This window comes from Oncorhynchus masou, chromosome 22 (genome assembly GCF_036934945.1).
Source record: "Oncorhynchus masou masou isolate Uvic2021 chromosome 22, UVic_Omas_1.1, whole genome shotgun sequence".
Classification (NCBI taxonomy): domain Eukaryota; kingdom Metazoa; phylum Chordata; class Actinopteri; order Salmoniformes; family Salmonidae; genus Oncorhynchus; species Oncorhynchus masou.
In genome coordinates, this window is record NC_088233.1 from 18792996 (window position 1) to 18815588 (window position 22593).

The window sequence follows — 22593 nt, forward strand, 5'->3', positions numbered from 1 at the left end:
ATTAATAATGAGGGAGGGTCCATTCAGCACTATGCAAATGGTCTAGGGCTCGGCTACAGGCTGGGAGAAAGGAGACAAAGAGCCGGCTCTACATTTCATATGCAGAGGCATGTAAGGGTCAGCACAGCGGGGGCACTCCATAGGAATCACCAACGTCTCCCCAGGGAAGCCTACAGGATAATGGTAGAGAAACAAGCCCATTAAGGGAGATTATGGCCTCCTTCTTCCATAGAGACACCAAGCACTTCTTGTCCACTTGTTTCCCCCTGGTCTCCTGTCCCGTTCTTTCAATAGAGGTAAAGGAGGGGTTGGGGATAGTGGTGTGTGGGTCAGCTGTTGGTTCACCCGCACCAGCCCGCAATTCCTAATAACCAATCCGCAACTGCCCGACTTGTGATGAAGTGACTCGTGAAAATTTGAGGCCCACACCCGACCTAAACCCACAAAAATGAAAACATTTTCTATCGGCTACAGTCAAAGACGGTGGAACGATTTTTTTGAGGGAGGGTGCAGGATTTTTTTGTTGCCTGATTTAGATATGTTTCTGCTTTTAATTTCTGAAATTTTGGTAGGCTATTTCTTAGTCCCCTTGTCTATAATTAGATACATGCAGCTTCTCTTCTGTCATTATACACTGAGTTTACAAAGATCAGGTGAAAGCTATGATCCCTTATTGATCACTTGTTAAATCCACTTCAATCTGTGTAGATGAAGGGGAGGAGACAGGTTAAATAATTATTTAAGTCTTGAGACAATTGAGACATGGATTGTGTATGTGTGCCATTCAGAGGGTGAATGAGCAAGACAAAATATTTAAGTAGCTTTGAACGTGGTATGGTAGTAGGTGCCAGGTGCACCGGTTTGTGTCAAGAACTGCAATGCTGCTGGGTTTTTTATGCTCAACAGTTTCTTGTGTGTATCAAGAATGGTCCACTACCCAAAGGACATCCAGCCAACTTGACACAACTGTGGGAAGAATTGGAGTCAATATGGGCCAGCATCCCTGTGGAACACTTTCAAAATCTTGTGGAGTCCATATCCCAACGAATTAGGAAGGTGTTCCTAATGTTTGGTATACTCAGTGTATGTTACCCTAAGAAGACTAAATAAACCCTTGCTCACCAGAATGTCATACATCGATAGAATGAATGCTTCAATCTAGTTGACATCGGTAAACTTTTCTGTCATCTTATTTCAGGGAGCAAAGATGTTTAGCGGCCAGGGAGAAAATGCAATTAGAAAACAAAACAAGACTGGAACGATCAATTTGACCGTTTAAAAAAAAAAGGTTCACCTTTATTTAACCAGGTAGGCAAGTTGAGAACAAGTTCTCATTAACAATTGCGACCTGGCCAAGACAAAGCAAAGCAGTTCGACACACACAACAACACAGATTTACACATGGAGTAAAACAAACATACAGTCAATAATACAGTATAAACAAGTCTATATACGATGTGAGCAAATGAGGTGAGATAAGGGAGGTAAAGGCAAAAAAAAGGCCATGGTGGCAAAGTAAATACAATATAGCGAGTAAAACACTGGAATGGTAGATTTGCAGTGGAAGAATGTGCAAAGTAGAAATAAAAATAATGGGGTGCAAAGGAGCAAAATAAATAAATACAGTAGGGAAAGAGGTAGTTGTTTGGGCTAAATTATAGGTGGGCTATGTACAGGTGCAGTAATCTGTGAGCTGCTCTGACAGTTGGTGCTTAAAGCTAGTGAGGGAGATAAGTGTTTCCAGTTTCAGAGATTTTTGTAGTTCGTTCCAGTCATTGGCAGCAGAGAACTGGAAGGAGAGGCGGCCAAAGAAAGAATTGGTTTTGGGGGTGACCAGAGATATACCCGCTGGAGCGCGTGCTAAAGGTGGGTGATGCTATGGTGACCAGCGAGCTGAGATAAGGGGGGACTTTACCTAGCCTTTACCTTTTTAAGGAAATATAAAGCTTTGAAAACAACCCAACATGTTTCTGGTAAGTTTTCAGTTTGGCTTGGATGCATATTTTATGTGGTTGAAATACTATCAGTTTTATGATGCTGATAAAGATAAATACCACAGAGGTACTAACTGAGCATTCAAATTCTCAAGAGGCTGAAAAAAAATCATATTTCTCCACACCAGTTCCCAGGTCAAAATTTTGCCCACATTTTGTGTATTTTGGAGTTAATATTAAGGCTATGTGAGAGGTTATTGACCTACAGTCAGTATCCAGATTTCATTCTCCATTTAATCCATCTGAACAGTAGGTTACAGTTCCCTTGACATGCCATAGGCCTATTTGAGGTCCCGGTTTTGTGACTGTCAAATTTGCAAAGCTCCTCACAATCATCACACATAACAGCCTGCTCTGCTATCATCCTCTTTTACCACTTCACCAAATGGGAAAGCCCAAACATTTATTTTCAACCCTCCTTTCACAGCTTTTCCGACATTAATATTTTTGCCTCTGTGGATTGATGGGAACTTTATCTGCCCGTTCCGTGCAGAGGCTTTTCGGCGCTAAATCTTCAGCTTATGCACTAATGCCAGGCAGCCTAAAATAATAAAAGAGAACCTCAATGTAGCCTATAGATATAAATTCCACAATAATGACATTTATGGCTTTTTTAAGGTATTGTTTTCTCTGTATTCAACCCGCACTTCACCCACTTGCCCTTCATCCACATGGATATAACCGTGGGGACTGCGGGTTGAGTCAACCCGCGCATCACTAGTTGGGGAACGAAGCAGATAGGCCTGAACCTGTCTAATAATCAGCTCCATCTGACTACATTACTAGAGGTGGGAATCAGAATCCACTGGGCCTGCATGGCGTAGGTCTTTAATTCTATACCCGTGTTTGTTGAAAGAGAAAGCTTCTGATCTGATTAGTCAGAGCTTCCAACAAATTATTCCTCCTCCTCCTCTTCTAACTAATGAACCTCCTCTTTCCGTCTGCTCCAACTTCATTGATGTCTGATTAATCTGCAGCATCCATGAGGCTAGAGAAAGCTTCCTCACAGTGTGCACACAGGAATGTGATACACGGTGTGTCATAGAATGGTATGTCCTGAACTAGCCTCACCTCACTGTGGTTATCAACACCACATCAGAAAACCTGGGGGCGGCCAGACTTCCACTGAAAAATACTCCAGGCTGATCCGGGAGGGCCATGTAGAACAGGGCACTAGCAGAGCGCTATAGGCTTTGCCCTGAATGACAGGTGGCCACTGCATGTGGTAGACAACATAATGGGCTAGCATGACATGTCGCAGTGCTTACACTTAGATGCTCGCACTAAACACAGGTCAAATAGATATGCTTTTAAGAAACCGTTAATTCTCTTCTGACCACTGTCTCACTCTGACAGCAGGAGCAGGTTTTTTTATTTAATTTATTTTTTTGACCTTTATTTTACTAGGCAAGTCAGTTAAGAACAAATTCTTATTTTCAATGACAGCCTAGGAACAGTGGGTTAACTGCCTGTTCAGGGGCAGAACAACAGATTTGTACCATGTCAGCTCGGGGATTCGAACTTGCAACCTTTCGGTTACTAGTCCAACGCTCTAACCACTAGGCTACCCTGCCGTGAGGTACACAGGGCTTCGGCAAACTGTGATTGGCTGATACAAGTGGGGGGGCTTGTAGCTACCACTAATAAGAAACAAGGGGTGTTGGGTAAGTACAACAAACTCCTTGTTCAGGGGGCTGAAACTGCAGACTAAGGTAGGGTTTCCACCACTTCCCAATTCACCAGATGAAGTTCCACCCCATTCCTTTTCAATGGGAGCACATGGAGCAATGCGCAGAGGATTGTGGGAAGGTGAGCAGAGCTATAGAAAAGGTTCAGCATTGCTCTACTTTATGCAAATTGCATGCGGCCACCACTGCCGTTAACCAATCATGTGAGGAAAATCTTCCTTTCATGAAACACTGTTAGGTCTGTCATTAGTTCCGGGCAAGTACAACCAAAAAAGGTGTAGGAAAGCCAATCATCGCTGTCTGTTTTTCCAATTCTATATGATTTTACATTGCTAGAATACAGAGACAAAATAAGGTCAATGGCATGGAGGATTGTAGTGAATTGTTGGTGTTAATGGTAGGTGAAGAGAGATTTGCCCAACGATGTGTGCTTGTGCTGCTAGCTAGCTATGAACATTAAGCAACCCAAACCTCAAAATTGTGATCAAAGCCACCATTTTGTAAATGTGTTGAGTAAATTGTTTTGTGAAATGTGCCTACCAAAGGTTAGAAATCACCAGTAGCACACACAACATTTTAAATGATACACTGAATGATACACTGAAAGCATGAATGTCCCATGTAATATGCTACCAATTGGATTATGGTATCTTAACATTATGAATCTCATATAGTATAGCTTATGGCTCTTTAATTATACTGGTGTCATGACAATGATTATAGATCACTTCCTGTAAAATCCACCTAAATGCACATGAATGGGTACTTTGGAAAAAGGAAATTGTGGCATTGACTTGCAAACATTGTTGTGCAAATCTCTCTACCCACCATCAACACCAACATCTCTGCGATCCTCCTCCATCCCATTGACATTCTGATTTTGTCTCTGTATTTCAAAATCATTCTCAGCAAATAAACAAGGTAGAATTACAACACTCCACATTAGTTAACTTTTTTAGTTTAAGTAGCCTACAAACTGCCAGCTCTGTTTTTATTTACAGTACCTAAAATGTACCTAAAATGGAAGGGTTGGATTTGCACTAAACAATTTCATGACAGAATGTGGTAGAAAATCTGTCTTATGGTTAGCCTCATATACATTATCTACTGGTACCATTTTAAATTAGAGGGCTCACAACTGGACAAGAATGAAATGTTCATTTGAGAAAGCAACATAGAAACACAAATTGGAGACAGATCCCCTTCATAACTTTTTTATTGCAGAATTGTGATGAATGAACATTGACACTAGTTCATCTTGAATAATGTTTTAAACAAGTTTAAACACTTCACTTCCATGAATCAACATTGAGTGAATCAAAATATAATTTCAAAATGTACAAATAATCTAACTTTTGTAAATGTTAGACAACCGTTCGCTGCCTGCATCCGCACGCCCGACTAGCATCACCACCCTGGATGGTTCCGACCTTGAATATGTGGACATCCTATAAGTACCTAGGTGTCTGGCTCGACTGTAAACTCTCCTTCCAGACTCATATCAAACATCTCCAATCGAAAATCAAATCTAGAGTCGGCTTTCTATTCCGCAACAAAGCCTCCTTCACTCACGCCGCCAAACTTACCCTTGTAAAACTGACTATCCTACCGATCCTCGACTTCGGCGATGTCATCTACAAAATAGCTTCCAACACTCTACTCAGCAAACTGGATGCAGTTTATCACAGTGCCATCCGTTTTGTTACTAAAGCACCTTATACCACCCACCACTGCGACCTGTATACTCTAGTCGGCTGGCCCTCGCTACATATTCGTCGCCAGACCCACTGGCTCCAGGTCATCTACAAGTCCATGCTAGGTAAAGCTTCGCCTTATCTCAGTTCACTGGTCACGATGGCAACACCCACCCGTAGCACGCGCTCCAGCAGGTGTATCTCACTGATCATCCCTAAAGCCAACACCTCATTTGGCCACCTTTTGTTCCAGTTCTCTGCTGAGACTTTTATCTCCCTCACCAACTTCAAACATCTGCTATCTGAGCAGCTAACCGATCGCTGCAGCTGTACATAGTCTATTGGTAAATGGCTCACCCAATTTTACCTACCTCATCCCCATACTGTTTTTATTTATTTACTTTTCTGCTCTTTTGCACACCAATATCTCTACCTGTACATGATCATCTGATCATTTATCACTCCAGTGTTAATCTGCAAAATTGTAATTATTCGCCTACCTCCTCATGCCTTTTGCACACAATGTATATAGACTCTCTTTTTTTCTACTGTGTTATTGACTTGTTAATTGTTTACTCCATGTGTAACTCTGTCTGTTTACACTGCTATGCTTTATCTTGGCCAGGTCGCAGTTGCAAATGAGAACTTGTTCTCAACTAGCCTACCTGGTTAAATAAAGGTGAAATAAAAAAAATAAAAAGTAGGCTATTATGACTAAAGCATAATTTCAGGTGAACCAAAATGTCCATACCAGAGTTGGCCAACCTTGCTCTACTCCCAGATCAACTGGGTGAGCAGGCTTATATTTCAGCCCAGCAATAATACACATTATTATCAATTCATTAGGTTTGATTAGTTTAATCAGGTGTGTTAGTGCCGGGCTGTAACAGAAGTCTGCACACCCAGCATACAGTGTACCTGCAGAAGAAGGATTGGCCTGCTACAGTTGTAATGTTTGTAGCCTATAATTTGTGTGTGACTTTAACTGTATTGTTGTATACAACATTTACTAACATAAGTACACATTCAGCCCATGACATACAAGGATGTGCCAGCAGTCTCTTGGGACCTCATCTGCAGACAGGCTTTCACAGCTCTCCTTATCTGAGGACAGACATCACACAGAAACAGGCATAATTGAATTACAATTAGATAGCCCTGACTATCTCTTTCTGTCTTCATAGTTTTCCTGTCAAGGGATTAAAACTAGAGATATTTGCGTAATCTCATCGCACAACCTGCCCTATCTAACTAGTATACCTACTCCCTTTTCTGAAAGCTGGAGCAGAAAATCCTTTCACCCTCTTCCATTACTGTTATCTACAAACACATTTGGAGCACAAGTTTTTAATTTACAATGATAAATAGGCTTACACCATGATAACAAGCTAATATGAAGTTAACTAGCTGTAGTATGTAAAGTTGGTTAGCTAGCTAGCTAGCTAACGATCAGTTCATTAGCCTACACACTGTGGCCTCCTGTAGCTAGCTAATACATTGTTTTTTTGTTGTTTAAAAAAAAAATGTATTTAATTATTTACTTGAATAGATTCACGCCTACGCCCACGAGGCTGCCAATCTTTTAGAGTTGTAGTGATGTCAAGCGGAGGCACCACTTCTGGTCGAAACGTACCGTAAGGGCTGGCCTTTTTAACATCCACCATAAAGCCAAACAATGAATGTGTGGACGTTGCAGTTGTCCTAACAGGAAGTGATTTTCTAAGGGCACAAATTAACCACTGAAAATAACATCTGAGGTTTGGAAGTAAAGTAAATGTTTGCGGCTGGTGGGTTTTGAGTTTGACATGAATGATGTTCTCATAACACAAGAAGTCTCCCTGAGCACAGCTGGAGTTTCTAGGTAAAGATGCGTCGGTCGGCTATTCCTCAGCTGTTTATACAATTTTATCGGTCGAATACTGTCTGGAAACGAAACTCAACTACAGAAAGTCATGGATGAGGGATTGTAACTGGGCTCCAAACGAAAGCTGCCAATTCATGTTCTTCCAGTTCAGAGGGGTCTGCTTCCTCTCACGCCAGGCCTGAGTGCTGTTGCTCAAGTCTCTGGGTCTCGGTGGTGCAACACTGAAGCAAGTTGTTACAGGATCCAACCGTTAAGGAGGATTCCTGTTTTTGTTTCTGGCAAATCAATGTGCCTTTGAGGCTGTGCCATGGTGACCCCAAACAAAATTTCTTTAAAAAAAATTGGAGTAGATGTGTTCTTATAGAATAAGCAAAGTTATGAAACCTGCCAAGATAAGAATGTCAGATGATTATTTCCTAGAAAATTAACTCTCACTTTCTATGCAACAGTAGTAAGACATACTGCAATAAAACTCAGGAGGTTCATAGTTGTTTGTAGTGCCTCTCTGACCGAGAGCGGTTTAGCCAGACTGTAAGCTACGTCTGTAAATGTTGTTTTTTGACTACCTGGTCCACTCCATTAGTGGTGAGAAACAGCATAATGCCAGTCTCAAAATGTTTGTCTATGACCTTAATCAATCAACAGGGCCCAGGTCCTCAATGGAACCCAGTAAAAAACACACACACTTTGCATCTGTATAGAACAGTCTATTGATTTATTGCACAAGAAAAAACTCAAGTTTCCAGCTTTTATAAATTTACAAGTTAAATGTGTATACAGTGCATCTCACCCACCCAGGAGTTGGCCCTGGTGAGCATGGCAGGCAGGCTGGGTGAGCAGAGTGCAGTGGAGACCTGGGGATGGATGCTCTGGAGGGGATGGGGGGGCATTGAAGGGGGTGAGAGGCCTGCAGGCAGGGCCAGTCAGCCGCTACTCACAGTGAGCTTTCCATCGCAGGCGTCCCCACTCAGCTACATACACATTTTATCCTCAGCATGAATATCAATTAGGCTAGCCTGAAATACAGCCATTCTTCCCCCCATACATAGCACTCACCACTGGCCCACCAGCCCCAGAGTGGCAGCCTCCGTCGATGACCCTTGTTCTGCAACAGACCTGTCTTGTCCTCCGGGGCCAAAATTCAGCTTGCTGCCCACTGCTCCACTTAGGCTCCATGCTTAGTGTGTGTGTGTGTGTGTGTGTGTGTCTACACATATAAGTCTTTGTCCCTTTTTCATGATAAAAAGCTGTGCTGGTAAAGTGCTGATGTGGTGCTCAGGGCTCTGTGCCCTCTTTCCTGTTTTGTGGAGGTTGTCATTAATAAATCAGCCCGTGGCAGTCGACCAGCAGCTAACACAGGGGTGTATAATAAGTTCATTTATTTGTCAACACTGAGCCACAAGATGAGAAAGCAAGATGAGAAAGCTTCTGGCTCTGCATGTTAAAAAGGCAGCGAGGGGCTCTCAAAGGACCTACCTCTTTGATTTGGAGAGAGAAAAAGAGAAACTCCCCTTCAGAGCCATTGCACACACACACACAGTTTGCTTTTGCTATTGAATATGGCAATATGTTAATGCATCGGCTGTTTCTCTATGGCTCTGTCCACTCCTCAAGCCCAAAGGTGGCCCAGCTACAGAGGAATAGCTGTGGATGGAGGTGTGAGGATGTGGGAGGGAGGGAGACCGACTCTTTTCTTCTTCCAAAAACTCACAAGGGTCTGGACACAGACTTAGAGAGCGATGTGCAGCAGAGCGATGCCCCCCACCCACTACTCTCCCCCTTGTCCCTACTCGCCCCCTTGTCCCTACTCTCCCCAGAACCACAGTCCCCCCTTTACTGCTCTTTGTACAGTTGTCGGATTGAATTGGTATCAGCGGAGAGGGTCTGTTGCCGGTTCTCTCAATTGGGTGAAATGAGGTGATGACTTCAGACAATGGAGCCACACTCTCCTGCTTATCCTCTCTCAGCTACTGGCTGCACCCAATTAATATGCACACAAAAAATTGTCGCAAATACAAATCACTGGCTGCATGCAACAAAGAGCTGGGCATCTGTGCCATTCAGAGGAGCTTGTTTCTAAAAAAAAAAATATATATATATATATATTAAAAAATATGGTAAAAGATTAGTGAGAGCGACAGAGTGAGTGGAGCAATAGGGAGAAGGTATTGAAACTGTGGAAAAGGGGGGCAGAGAGCAGACAGACAAATTAAAGGAGTAGAACAGTTGTTTAAGCAATTCAGGGACTTCTGAGAAGTGTAACTTGGTAAAAGAAACCGGTTGATTTCACCTAATTTTTACATTCTGCCATAAAGAGCACACATTCATCATCATAAAAAGAAAACATGTTTTCCCATCTCAGAAAATTACTATAGTAAGTAGCTGTTAAAGTAACAGGGTTGGCTGCAACAGGGTTGACGATGTAATCTTAAATCAGCCATTAATCCCCTTGTTACATGGGGAATGAAAGCTTCTTGTTCAACAGGGAGTGAAAATTGAACCCAAGCTTCACAGGAAAATGTTAATTGTTAACATTTCTAGCCTATATATGGGTAACAGGGTTGACGTGTTGTGCTTTACCACAAAACACCAGAAAATGGCCAGCTCAACTGCTTTTACGCTCTGATTTCACTATTAGATGTTACATTTTTCTTTTGAATGAAAAAAAGGAATAGTTTAACCAATTTAAAACGTGAATTCAGTTCACATAACTGGGTTGACCTTAAAATGAGGGACAGACGTATATTAATCACGAATCACATGAAATAAATAATAATCTTCAGAAATAACTTTGTCAAAGCAACAAAATAACTAGGGCTTTACAATGATGGTGAAAACTTGGAGACATTCTGGAGTAAAAATCTTCCTAGAAGGCACAGAGAGTGCACAGAGAGCCATGTCAATGCACAATTGTTGGACTTTAGAAAGTCTTGATTCATATAAAACATCTGATTTATTGAATTCTCCATGTGGTCAATATTAAAATGGAAAGAGCATCTAACAACTTGGAAACAGGCATTCATATCAGTAAAAAATATCAAACTCCCAGTTTATGCTACAAAATAAACTTTATAAGAGGTTTTAAAATCGGTTGACTCAACATTCCATGACGTTCATTAAGGCATTGTTGTCAGAATAGATAGATGCTGTTCAATGCATGATTCATATAATTCACCAATACATTTTCAGTTTCAATTACACAATATTTTTTACAAACACGGACGAATGTAACAAGGCTAGGAATGTCAATACATTCAAACTAGCAAGGTCAATGATCACAAGTCAGTCATAACGTTGCTAGTAGGCTAGCGTATTTATGTAGGGGGCAAGCTAAAAGTACAAAGCCTAACGTTAGCTAGATAGCTGCTAGGAGGATATCATGTCATTGGAAGAGTAGGTGAGTAACTTACTTTTTTTTGGTGGCTACACAGCTAGAGACGCAAGTGTCATTTGGTTAGCTAGCAAGAAAGGTTCAGCAGCTATGCTGAACTTGAACGACTGTTATCCAGTTAGCCTGAGCGAATTTGCAAATGCAAGAGATATGCTATCTACTCTGATTTCAGAGCACTCGTCTGTGTGCGCCAGAGCACAAAATCACTTAATGAACATGCAACACCTGCTGAACACCAGTCTCAGTAAACCAAGGCAAAAAAGTAATAGTTAAGTCACGAACACTCTAGATATCATGCAAACAGCCTAACCAGCTCTGTAAGGGCAATAAAGTTACTGTTCCCTATCATTTATCAGTGCAATTTTGATGGCCAACTAGCTGAAAAAGTTGATCTAATGTTCCGTTAGATCATCTTGCTCTGGCTAGCATTAGTTGTTGATCCTGTTGTTGATGTGCATAACTAAAGGAGAGAGTGCTTACCTTTTCATGGTTGTTTGTACACTCTTGTAAAAACAAAAAAGTGTTCTTCGGCTCTCCCCATTGGACACCCTTTTAAAGAACCCTTTTTGGTTCCAGGTAGAAAGAACCCTTTTCCGTTCCATGTAAAAACCCTTTCCACAGAGGGTTCTACATGGAACCCAAAAGGGTTCTACCTGGAACCAAAAAGGGTTCTCCTACGGGGACAGCCAAAGAGCCCTTTTGGATCCCTTTTTTCTAAGAGTGTATCTTTGATTGGCTATGGCGCAGCGATCTGCGTAGACTCTCCGGTCCAGGACGAGACGGATGTTTTTATTAGGTTTTATTTACTGCAGTGTCTATTAATTGTCCAAACGCATGGTTACTTTCCCACTCTATATTGCTATAGTATTTTCACAAATGCCTTAACTATACGTAATTGCAAAACATTCTAAGAATTGATGAAAATGTGAAAATGACCATATCTTAGTGGTCACTTGTCAGAAAATATTTTCAAACAGTGTTATAGTCTTCCAGCGGGTGTATATGAACAGATTTTAATAATCTTTCATGTTGCTAAAATGCTGTCAGTTCCACTTTAAAGGAATCTTTGTTTAATATAACAGGCTTTTAAAATGCAATATTGGTGCACCATTTCTACTTAAAATATCAAAGGGATGCAAAAGGCACTCGTTTCGTGTAACAACCCAGAAGGAGTCTTAACCTAGGAGTTTTTAAAATCTTTTCCTCTCCCTCTCTGCCAGTGGCCTTCCTGGTGGCCAGTGGCCTGTTCACAAGCTATCTTATTTGCATTATGAATGACAGTGAGGGAAGCTAACATGGTTATTGGTCTTTGAGACGCACGCCTGCGACCACACGTGGAAAAGGACCTACAGCAGTGAGCATTGGCAGAGGGACTGTGGCTCTTTATTCCACCCTTTCCAAGCACTATGGGGCTTTTTTCAGACAGCACACGGTTTACTCAGGAGCTGGAAGAAAAGGGGCCGGACCGGGAGGTTGACTGGGACAGGGGGGTAGAGGGGCAGCGGGGTGGAAGGGTTTGCTTTTCAGCTCCTTTACAAGCCAAGTGAACCCTCATTACCCAGGGTCCTGGTCATTAGTGGGAGCCAGTGCTAAAGGCGATTATTTATGACCACCAGATTAGCCTATCAGATTGTCTCTAGGGGGAACGTGTCTGTCTGTACCCCTATTGTGTCAACTTAAGAAAACTATTCACATCTCACTCACTAAATGTAGTGGCCTTTGCTGGCTCACCTGGAGTGTTTGTGGTGTATATCTCTGGATAAGTTGGTAAGTGTAATATGAAATAAATATTTATATATATATTTTTTTATTTATTTATTTCACCTTTATTTAACCAGGTAGACTAGTAGAGAACAAGTTCTCATTTGCAACTGCGACCTGGCCAAGATAAAGCATAGCAGTGTGAACTGACAACACAGAGTTACACATGGAGTAAACAATTAACAAGTCAATAACACAGTAGAAAGAAAAGAGTCTATATACATTGTGTGCAAAAGGCATGAGGAGGTAGGCGAATAATTACAATTTTGCAGATTAACACTGGAGTGATAGATGGTCATGTACAGGTAGAGATATTGGTGTGCAAAAGAGCAGAAAAGTAAATAAATATAAACAGTATGGGGAAGAGGTAGGTAAAATTGGGTGGGCTATTTACCGATCGACTATGTACAGCTGCAGTGATCGGTTAGCTGCTCAGATAGCAGATGTTTGAAGTTGGTGAGGGAGATAAGTCTCCAACTTCAGCGTTTTTTTTTTTTGTTTTTGTTTTTTTTGCAATTCGTTCCAGTCACAGGCAGCAGAGAACTGGAACTAAAGGCGGCCAAATGAGTTGTTGGCTTTAGGGATGATCAGTGAGATACACCTGCTGGAGCGCGTGCTACGAGTGGGTGTTGCCATCGTAACCAGTGAACTGAGATAAGGCGGAGCTTTACCTAGCATGGACTTGTAGATGACCTGGAGCCAGTGGGTCTGGCGACGAATATGTAGCGAGGGCCAGCCGACTAGAGTATACAGGTCGCAGTGGTGGGTGGTATAAGGTGCTTTAGTAACAAAACGGATGGCACTGTGATAAACTGCATCCAGTTTGCTGAGTAGAGTGTTGGAAGCTATTTTGTAGATGACATCGCCGAAGTCGAGGATCGGTAGGATAGTCAGTTTTACAAGGGTAAGTTTGGCGGCGTGAGTGAAGGAGGCTTTGTTGCGGAATAGAAAGCCGACTCTAGATTTGATTTTCGATTGGAGATGTTTGATATGAGTCTGGAAGGAGAGTTTACAGTCGAGCCAGACACCTAGGTACTTATAGATGTCCACATATTCAAGGTCGGAACCATCCAGGGTGGTGATGCTAGTTGGGCGTGCGGGTGCAGGCAGCGAACGGTTGAAAAGCATGCATTTGGTTTTACAAGCTTTTAAGAGCAGTTGGATGCCACGGAAGGAGTGTTGTATGGCATTGAAGCTCGTTTGGAGGTTAGATAGCACAGTGTCCAAGGACGGCCGGAAGTATACAGAATGGTGTCGTCTGCGTAGATGTGGATCAGGGAATCGCCCGCAGCAAGAGCAACATCATTGATATATACAGAGAAAAGAGTCGGCCCGAGAATTGAACCCTGTGGCACCCCCATAGAGACTGCCAGAGGACCGGACAGCATGCCCTCCGATTTGACACACTGAACTCTGTCTGCAAAGTAGTTGGTGAACCAGGCAAGGCCATCATCAGAAAAACCGAGACTACTCAGTCTGCCGATAAGAATATGGTGATTGACAGAGTCGAAAGCCTTGGCAAGGTCGATGAAGACGGCTGCACAGTACTGTCTTTTATTGATGGCGGTTATGATATCGTTTAGTACCTTGAGCGTGGCTGAGGTGCACCCGTGACCGGCTCGGAAACCAAATTGCACAGCGGAGAAGGTACGGTGGGATTCGAGATGGTCAGTGACCTGTTTGTTGACTTGGCTTTGGAAGACCTTAGATAGGCAGGGCAGGATGGATATAGGTCTGTAACAGTTTGGGTCCAGGGTGTCTCCCCCTTTTGAAGTGGGGGATGACTGCGGCAGCTTTCCAATCCTTGGGGATCTCAGACGATATGAAAGAGGGGTTGAACAGGCTGGTAATAGGGGTTGCGACAATGGCGGCGGATAGTGTCAGAAATAGAGGGTCCAGATTGTCAAGCCCAGCTGATTTGTACGGGTCCAGGTTTTGCAGCTCTTTCAGAACATCTGCTATCTGGATTTGGGTAAAGGAGAACTTGGAGAGGCTTGTGCGAGTAGCTGCGGGGGGAGGAACTGTTTGCCGAGGTTGGAGTAGCCAGGAGGAAGGCATGGCCAGCCGTTGAGAAATGCTTGTTGAAGTTTTCGATAATCATGGATTTATCGGTGGTGACCGTGTTACCGAGCCTCAGTGCAGTGGGCAGCTGGGAGGAGTTGCTCTTGTTCTCCATGGACTTCACAGAGTCCCAGAACTTTTTGGAGTTAGAGCTACAGGATGCACATTTCTGCCTGAAGAAGCTGGCCTTTGCTTTCCTGACTGACTGCGTGTATTGGTTCCTGACTTCCCTGAACAGTTGCATATCGCGGGGACTATTCGATGCTATTGCAGTCCGCCACAGGATGTTTTTGTGCTGGTCGAGGGCAGTCAGGTCTGGAGTGAACCAAGGGCTATATCTGTTCTTAGTTCTGCATTTTTTGAACGGAGCATGCTTATCTAAAATGGTGAGGAAGTTACTTTTAAAGAATGACCAGGCATCCTCAACTGAACGGGATGAGGTCAATGTCCTTCTAGGATACCCGGGCCAGGTCGATTAGAAAGGCCTGCTTGCAGAAGTGTTTTAGGGAGCGTTTGACAGTGATGAGGGGTGGTCGTTTGACTGCGGATCCGTAGCGGATGCAGGCAATGAGGCAGTGATCGCTGAGATCCTGGTTGAAGACAGCGGAGGTGTATTTGGAGGGCCAGTTGATCAGGATGACATCTATGAGGGTGCCCTTGTTTAAAGATTTAGGGTTGTACCTGGTGGGTTCCTTGATGATTTGTGTGAGATTGAGGGCATCTAGCTTAGATTGTAGGACTGCCGGGGTGTTAAGCATATCCCATTTTAGGTCACCTAACAGAACAAACTCTGAAGCTAGATGGGGGGGGGGCAATCAATTCACAAATGGTGTCCAGGGCACAGCTGGGAGCTGAGGGGAGTCGGTAGCAGGCGGCAACAGTGAGAGACTTATTTCTGGAGAGAGTCATTTTTAAAAATAGTAGTTCGAACTGTTTGGGTATGGACCTGGAAAGTACGACATTACTTTGCAGGCTATCTCTGCAGTACACTGCAACTCCTCCCCCTTTGGCAGTTCTATCTTGACGGAAAATGTTATAGTTGGGTATGGAAATCTCTGAATTTTTGGTAACCTTCCTGAGCCAGGATTCAGACACGGCAAGGACATTAGGGTTAGCAGAGTGTGCTAAAGCAGTGAGTAAAACAAACTTAGGGAGGAGGCTTCTGATGTTGACATGCATGAAACCAAGGCTTTTTCAATCACAGAAGTCAACAAATGAGGGTGCCTGGGGACATGCAGGGCCTGGGTTTACCTCCACATCACCCGCGGAACAGAGGAGTAGTAGTATGAGGGTGCGGCTAAAATCTATCAAAACTGGTCGCCTAGAGCGTTGGGGACAAAGAATAAAAGGAGCAGATTTCTGGGCATGGTAGAATATATTCAGGGCATAATGCGCAGACAGGGGTATGGTGGGGTGCGGGTACAGCGGAGGTAAGCCCAAGCACTGGGTGATGATAAGAGAAGTTGTATCTCTGGACATGCTGGTTGTCATGGGTGAGGTCACCGCATGTGTGGGAGGTAGGACAAAGGAGGTATCAGGGGTATGAAGAGTGGAACTAGGGGCTCCATTGTAAACTAAAACAATGATGACTAACCTGAACAACAGTATACAAGGCATATTGACATTTGAGAGAGACATACAGCGAGGCATAAAGTAATCACAGGTGTTGATTGGGAGAGCTAGCTAAACCAGTAGGTGAGACAACAACAGCTAATCAGCTAGCACAACAACAGCAGGTAAAATGGCGTTGACTAGGCAGAGAGAGTCGGATTAACTACACACAGAGCCTGAGTGCGGCTGGGGCCGACAGATAAAACATAAACAAACAGAATGGAGTACCGTGATTAATGGACAGTCCAGCAGGCATCAGCTATGTAGCCAAGTGATCACAGTGTCCAGGGGGCAGCGGTGGATGGGACAGGGAAGCTGGCGAGTATTATCCAGGCTAAAAAAAACTGGCTGGCTGTGCTGAAGGTAAAAGCCGCTAACATTGACTAAATAGCTTGTAGCTAGTTAGCTGGTTAGCTTCTGGAGGTTCTTGAATGTGTTCTAAAAATTAAAAATAATAGCGATTCCGTATCACATTGAATGAGGCAGGTTACCGGAAGGTATAATCGAATTAAAAATCGAAAAGAGATTGAAAGTAAATGTGGGTCCAGTGAGTGGATGGGCTGGCTGGGGATGCGGCGATTCCGACAGTTAGCTTGTTAGCACAGGCCTGCTAACAGTTAGTAGGCCGGGGCTAAATAAGCTAGCAGTTAGCAGACCGAATTAGCAAGCAAGCAGATAGCAAGGGCTCAAAAGTTAGCCTTTGGGGAACGTCGCGATGGGGGTTACGTCTGTTTATGCCTCTTCATGCGGTGACATCGATAGACCGGTCGTGGGTCCGGATATTGTAGCCCAGGAGTATGCTTCGGTGGTAGTACAGGAGCTCTGGCGGGGCTAGCTTCAAGCTAAGTGGATGGGAACGCTAGCCAGGAGTAGTCATCCGGGGTTGCGGTTAGCTAGTTAGCTAGTTGTGAAGATCCAGCTAAAAAGTTCCGTTTGCGGTGGGAATCCGGGGATAAAAATAATAGGTCCGTTTTGCTCTGGTTAAAGTCGCGTTGTTTGAACTGGCGAGAGCTCTCAGAGCTAAAGGTTAGCTGATGACTGCTAGCAATGGTTTGCTGACTGATAGCTGGTAGTTAGCTGGCTTGCTTCAATTGAGGGGTTCCAGATCCGAAGTAAATATAAATACTTTAGAAAAAAGCAGATCCACGCTACATTGGGTGAGGCAGGTTGCAGGAGAGTATTTAGATGTTGAGAAAAATGTTTTAAAAGATATGCGAAGAAAAATATTTAAAAAAAACAACAAATATATACAAGGGACACGACACGACAAGACGTCTGACTGCAACGCCAACTTGCTACACCATCTTGGAGCAATATATATATAGGCTCAATAAAATTGACATGTTTTATAACTTTATTGCTGGGTACCTTTTTAAAATCAGTTTTACTGCCCTCGTAACTGTTTTTGATCAGACAGACAAGTGTGTCCTCCATTACAGCCATGTAGTCTTAGAAAGTCATATGACTTCAGCATGTTTTTTGTCCTCCCACAGACTTCAATTTCGCGATGTACCCCCCATCGATGATCGCCACGGGCAGTGTTGGAGCAGCTATCTGTGGGCTTCAGCTGGACTCGGGTGACCAGTCTCAGTGGGGGGACAATCTTACAGACCTGCTGGCCAAAATCACAAACACAGAAGTGGTGAGTGACCAGTCTTTCTGGTCAATTCTGACTTGAGAACTCCTTCAAATGTTTTTTTTTCTGGTTATTTTCTCAGCCTAATCAGTATGAGTAAGAGCAGAGGTTGACGTTTACACAGAATCTTTCTCAGAAGCATTATTAATTTACGTATATCTGAGTACCTACACTTGCAGTAAAGTTCATTTAAAATATTTGAGTCAAGGCCTGTATGTGAGTCCGTTAGCCTATCTGGAAAAACCAGCCCATACAGAAATACCTCAACCACTGATTACGATTGATAGACAGCATTTGACTGGGTCTGTCAATCTAAATGTAGCTCAATGTCTCCTTTTCAACCCTTCCATAGTTCCCTACTGCCCTGTGGCAGTATATTCCACCTAACATTTGCGTGGAGCTGCTATGCAAAGATAGTGAAATATCATCCTGTGATTTCCCCCTTCAATCCAGGTTAGTTTCCCACAGCCCAGTCAGCATCCCAGGGCCTTGCAGGTCCCCGACATAAAATATCTGTTAATCCAGGCAGAATGTGGTGTTCAAATGCAAACTGAGGAAGCAGAGCCAGGCCAGGCGGCCCCTCTGTGTGGTTCTGGGGGTAGAGCAGTGCCGTGGCGGGGTGGAGGGGTGCTCAGCTCAGTCCAAACGCAGGCAGGCAGGCTGGGCCACAGCTGGCTCCCACACCTGGCTTTCATCAGGAGGGGAGCAGGGGTGGGGTAGGTGAAGGAGCACGGGTGTACAGGGGGGTGGTAATAGTACTGTCATTTAAAATTCCCTGGTGGCAGGCGCTAACCTCCATTCTGTTGGTAGCTTCCTAATATTCGTTGGTCATGTGCATTCCTCCTCGTTTGAGGCAGGATTGTGTGACCTGAGGGCTTCCTGGCCTGACCAGAGTCCTTTGACCTGTAAGGCCAGTCGACCCTGCTGTGGCTGGCGGGGAGAGGAGACCTGGGGGCATGAGGGTGGGGGGCTGAGGCTGCCTGAACTGCATTGGCCTCTGTTCTGACTCTCTCCTGCTAAACTTACTGCCAGACAGAGCAAGAGACAGACTCCGAGCTTCACAAAGCCTGTCCCACTGTGGGTGAGGATAGGAGAGGTGGGAGAAAGCTGTTGAAGTGTGAAAAGGGACACCAGGGGAGCATAGCCAGTATCCCGCCTCACTTGTGATGGTTACCCCCTCCCGCTCTCATGCCCCATAATGCATCTCTGCTGGAGAGGCTCCCTCCCCTGTGTGTGACGTCGTGCTCCATAGCCGATAAACAACAAATGGCTGGCCTGAGCAGCACAGGCCCTCTGCTACAGTAAACTTGCCTGCCAGAGCAGAATTTTTGTGAAGAGGATGATTACTTCCCATTGGGCGAAAACTGGTTGAATCGGTGTTGTTTCCCATGTCATTTCAACAACAGAAAAATATGTGTTGACATTGAATCAACATGGAAAACTGATTGGATTTGCTCAACAACAAGGGAATTTTGTCATTTTTTTCCACACAACTTTTAATCTAAATCCAAATACATTTTTTGTTGGTTTCACATTGTATTCACATTAGTTAATAAATCAACCAAATGTAAATCAAAACTAGATGTTGAAATGACATCTGTGCCCAGTGGGTTAGCACTGCTCTGTCTATTTTCTCGCTATAAAAGCAAAAGAGGAATTGGTGTGTCATTTCACACTTACCCTTCCTGGAAAAGGAAGGGTAAGTGTGAAAGGCCGTCATTGTAAATAAGAATTTGTTCTTAACTGAGTTGTCTAGTTAAATATAGGTTTAATAAAATTGTAATAATGAATTACAAAAATTCCAAGCTCAGCCACTTAATGTCAATCCCACACCTAATGGCTACAACCACCTCAATTATATCAGTTTGAACGCAGTCGTCAATTTGGTATGAAACAGAGTGTGAGAGTATACACACATTTGGTTTGTTGCTCCGGCTGGGGAGTTGGCACAGAGCTGGGATGGAGATGGCCAGGCAAAATATGAAGTAAAGTAAACTCTTGCCAGCCCGGCTGCTGATGCCAACACCAACCCCTGGCATCCCGCTGGCATATTTGGTATCCAGAGTGTGTGGTTTTCAGAGAGGACATGTGATAGGGCCAAGTCACCGTCTCACGCCGCCCCGGGGAATGTGTATATAGCCTTAGATACACCTGGTGTGGCACAGAGAGTGGTCAGTCAGGTACAGCAGCCCGGTCAGTGAGCCTTCAGGCCAAGCCATGATGGGAGAGGCTGGCGCTGAGGAAGAATTAAAACTTTGTTACTAGGAGGTTTCGATTGGTTGTGATTCCTGTAAGACCAAAGGGATTCTCTGTTGCTGGTCGACTGTTGGTTGTTTGCTGCTTCTGTTTTGATTCTCAACATCCAAGAAGCCAAAAGCATTGCCAGCGAAAGGTAGGATGATAGAAAGTGGATTGACATAAAAAGTAATGTAGCTCCTCAAATGTGAAACCTTCCATTGAAGCTAAATGCGCAGAAGGTCCTTCACTGTTATAACATAGAGCAGGCTGAAACAGGAAGAGAGGAAGGGGCTAGAAGACTGTTTCCATGTTTTTGTCTGCTTTGCTTGGCAAGCTTACACTCTCACTCTCTCCTGTTCATCTTTACTCTCGGAGTAGCTCACAGGACACCAGATACACACACGCCCCTGTCCTCCACACCCCCTTCATTCCTCCCCTGACCCTCTCTCCCTTTTCTTCCCTTCCTGCATCCCTCCACTCATCATCCACCCCTCCTTACTCACATTGAGATCTTCTTTTAGCCAAAGTTGTTTCTAATTTCATCTGGAAGTTTAGTCTATTGAGCAATGATGTGTGTAATAATCTGGGTGTAACACAGAAATATAGCCAAAGGGAATGGTATAGCTCCTTGTGATGCTCAAACATGACATTGTTCAAAGCAGAGAGACAGAGACACATCACATTTGAGCTCACATTGAGCTTGTGTACATGGGGTCATGGGTTGCTCTGACCACCTCCAGGGTATGGCATGATCCCCCTCCTAAACACAGATACACATGAACACGCGCACACTTCCAGACACACACACGCGCACACACTGACAGACCATGCTGTCTGCACAGAGTAGCACTGCCGTGTGGTACAGTAAATAATTAAATGGTTTTGTCTGTCTGCTCAACTTCCTTCTTGAGGCTCTATGATGTCACAATGGATGCAGTGTTTGTACTGTGGTTACTATTCATACTGTTGATTGAATTGTCAAAATAATTGTAATACATTTTTATTTATTTGGGTAGAGTTTTTAAGATGTAAGAGTAGGGGAATGGGGACTCGGGATTGGATACACCATTCCCAAACTTCATTCCCAGTGTATTCCAAGTGCTGCCTTCCGTAGTATCTAAGTACCAAAAACCCTATCTGAAAACCATATTGGTGTTTTCAATAGTCATATTGAAGCCATTAAAGGTTCTCAAATTAAGCCTGTGGGCCTTGGCATGGGATCCAAACTGAAGTTATAAAGAGCAGCGTACAGGGGAATGTCTTTTAAGATGTTACGGCCTGCATTCTTGCGGTAAGACACTGGCAGTTCCTTTACATGTTTTGTGCTTTAGTTAATCTCAGAGGAGTAGATTTTTGGAGCACATGGCACATGTTGGTGGGAAGTTGGGGACCTCTGAAGCAGAAAATTGGTACGCTGGGCGACGGTCGTGTTTCCTCCACGTCAGCGCAGCCAGTTAGCGACCATGGGAGACGCCCTCCCTGAGGCTCCTCCACATGTTAGTGCTCTTCCAGCCCTATTCTTAGGCCCCCTAACCCTCACACAGCCTTCTCACATCTGTCCACATCCAGGGCCACTATAGGTAGAATACAGAATAAATATTGAGTTATTTAATATGAAGTGAGTCCATTTATCAGATACATTTGGCTCGTCCTCGATTGAGCCCAAATACAGAAGTTGAATGATTGAATTAGTAATTCATTCATTCATTTACAGAGTAATTCGCTAGGATCATATATCTAGCCTAAGTAGTGCATCTTTTATTTAGTATTCATTTCAAGGCTTTTCCTGGAGATTTTTATATTGTGACCTTTGACACGGTGACCTTTCATAACTCTGCTCAGTTCAACTCCTAAGGAGCAATTCCCATGTGATAGGCCTCTGTTCTCATTTCACCAATGCAGCAGGCAACACTTGCCCAGAAGCCATTACACAGGTTCAAACCATGGCCCATCAGGTTTAAATTAGCTGTAAATGTCTAAGGAATGTTCCCCTCCTCACAAGACTAAAGCTTCTGGCTTGGGGGCTCTCTTTCTTATTTCCCACAGCCGCCCGGCTGTTCCAACAGAGCTAAGGGTGCATTACTGTTGTATACCACCAGAAGGCTGCACTGTCATACACTGCAAGCCATAAGCATAGTTATTACAGGGCACTAATATTTTAATAGTCAGATCAGAACTCTTCCTCTAATACTTCCAACCTGAGAGCTGAATCTTGGGGCCACAGCAGGCTGAACTACAGGATATTTCCTCTGTCCCCTTTGAGGCAGATTCCTAAATCCCAATCCTGTAAAAACAAATCAGTCAGTCCTCCTCTCTTCCTTTCCTTTCGTCTCCTCATGTCCCCTACATCATCTCCCCATCGTGGCGGATACAAGGTCTGAGACAGGGAGGCTTAGGGGTGTTGAGAGGTTGCTTTCTCCGGAAGATTCTCAGGTACTTCCAGCTCTCTTTGATGCTGAAACCCGATCGGCCCGCTCTCAGGTGGATTCCCTACAGGCAGAGACTGGCTCGTTAAAAAAGCACCACCTTTGTGTTCCCACAGGACGTGGATGTAATTAACATAGCTTAGCTTCAGTACTAGGGCCTATACCTGTGTTTTCACTGTTGTCAAGGCTACTGGTGAGGTGTGTGTGTGTGTGTGGGTGGGGTGGGGGT

The 22593-nt window shown here is 44.0% G+C and overlaps 1 protein-coding gene across 4 annotated transcripts in view; it reads left to right on the forward strand.

Moving 5' to 3' along the window:
* LOC135509133 (G1/S-specific cyclin-D2-like) overlaps window positions 1–22593 on the forward strand; it is a 293467-nt gene that overhangs the window by 264538 nt on the left and 6336 nt on the right. For 3 of the 4 annotated variants that reach the window (XM_064929530.1, XM_064929529.1, XM_064929528.1), the window contains one exon: window positions 17558–17706. The exons of the other annotated variant lie outside the window; for it this stretch is intronic. In XM_064929530.1, the coding sequence (XP_064785602.1) occupies window positions 17558–17706 (149 nt within the window). The remainder of the gene's footprint in view (window positions 1–17557; window positions 17707–22593) is intronic. 4 annotated transcript variants of the gene reach the window in all.